General features: G+C 41.3%; 1 protein-coding gene across 1 annotated transcript in view; it reads right to left on the reverse strand.

Moving 5' to 3' along the window:
- LOC106878443 (serine/threonine-protein kinase Chk2) overlaps positions 1-1,779 on the reverse strand; it is a 19,014-nt gene that overhangs the window by 2,972 nt on the left and 14,263 nt on the right. The window contains exons 13-14 of the mRNA XM_014927653.2: positions 1,390-1,505; positions 565-650 (exon numbers count right to left, since the gene is read on the reverse strand). Of these exons, the coding sequence (XP_014783139.1) occupies positions 565-650; positions 1,390-1,505 (202 nt within the window). The remainder of the gene's footprint in view (positions 1-564; positions 651-1,389; positions 1,506-1,779) is intronic.

Below are 1,779 nucleotides of genomic sequence, written 5' to 3' on the forward strand. Positions count from 1 at the left end.
GGATAGAGACTTACAACACGATCGATTTTTATTCCATTTATTTAATTATTTACCATTCGATGTCAACATTTTTGTGCTCAACTTTATCCAACGACTTTATATATACATATATATATATATATATATATACATATATATACGACGGGATTCTTTCAGTTTCTGTTTACCAAATCCACTCACAAGGCTTTGGTCGACCCGAGGACATATTAGAAGACACTTGTCCAAAGTGGCCTGCAGTGGGACTGAATTTGGAACCATGTGGTTGGGAAGCAAGCTTCTTACCACAGAGCCACAACTGTGCTTTCTCCAGCACCAGCACCACCACTTGACAACCAGTGTTGGTGCGTTTACATCTCAGTAACTTAGTGGTTCGCAAAAGAGACCAATAGAAATAGATGTTTTTGTTACATGTTATTGTTTTTGTTGAAAAAAAGCCGCAAGAATTATGCACCAACCCAATAATTCGATTTAATCTCTATTTAATTAAATGGCTGACGATTCTTTTAAAAATAAAATAAAATCAGGGAGAAAATTCAAACTTTGTTTAAATATTTTTCTATTTACCTTCAACCAGCGATGAGAAAAGGCCTCCTGGATAGTAATGCGTTGGTTAGGATCAACAGTCAACATTTTCTGCACGAGGTCCTTTGCTGAAAGTAGATAAAAATTTACATGCGAAAACAGGGTGTTGTTGTTGTACTACTACTACTACTCCTCCTCCTGGGGACTTGTGAGCCAGATGGCTGCACCAGGATCCAATCTGATCTGGCGGAGTTTCTACAGCTGGATGCCCTTTCTAACGCCAACCACTCCGAGAGTGTAGTGGGTGCTTTTATGTGCCACTGGCACGAGGGCCAGTCATGTGGTACTGGCAACGGCCATGCTCAAAATGGTGTATTTTATGTGCCACTTGCACAGGAGCCAGTCCAGCATCACTGGCAACAACCTCGCTCGAATGTTTTTTCACATGCCACCGGCACAAGTGCCAGTAAGGCGACGCTGGTAACGATCAGGCTCAAATGGTGCTATTTACGTGCCACTGGCACGGAAGCCAGACAGCTGCTCTGGCAATGATCATGCTCGGATGGTGCTCTTAGCCTCCACTGGCACAAGTGCCATCACGATTTCGATTTCACTTGCCCCAACAGGTCTTCGCCTATATTCACTAAGAAACAACTATTTGGAGTTTCAGGTTCGAATTTTCCAGAAATACATATAGGTGCAGGCACCATAGTGTGGTCAAGAAACTCACGTCCACCATCTTTACCACTACTACCACTGACCATCATCTTTACCCTCACCCCCTTAAATTGCAGGCTCGTTTTTTGAGGGGGCCACCACCAGTTCTTCAGAAAGAAATATGATTCTCCAAAAAAAGAAGGTACTTACCTGCTACTGAAATATTATCCCAATAGGGTGAACTAAATATATAGGTCCCTGTTAAAATCTGCTTTGTTAGAGGCATGTCTTTCCGGTCTTCAGAGAATGGAGGATAACCAACCAAACTGAAACAAGAGGAGATGAGAGAGATAAAAGCATAGATTAACTCTTTCGTAATTATATTTTTAATTGGTAGACTGCTGCTAATAGGTTTCAGTTAATTTTCAACATAGACAAGATTTTAGAGGGAGGTTTAATAAAATATTTGTTATTCTAACCATTCATCATCTGACACAAGATCACCTCCCCCTATGCCTCCTCCCCTCTCAAAGGATCTTTGTCTTGCAAGGGGCTGAAATTACATCAACCCCAGTATTCAACTGGTACTTATTTCATTGA

Source organism: Octopus bimaculoides, chromosome 30 (genome assembly GCF_001194135.2).
Source record: "Octopus bimaculoides isolate UCB-OBI-ISO-001 chromosome 30, ASM119413v2, whole genome shotgun sequence".
NCBI lineage: Eukaryota > Metazoa > Mollusca > Cephalopoda > Octopoda > Octopodidae > Octopus > Octopus bimaculoides.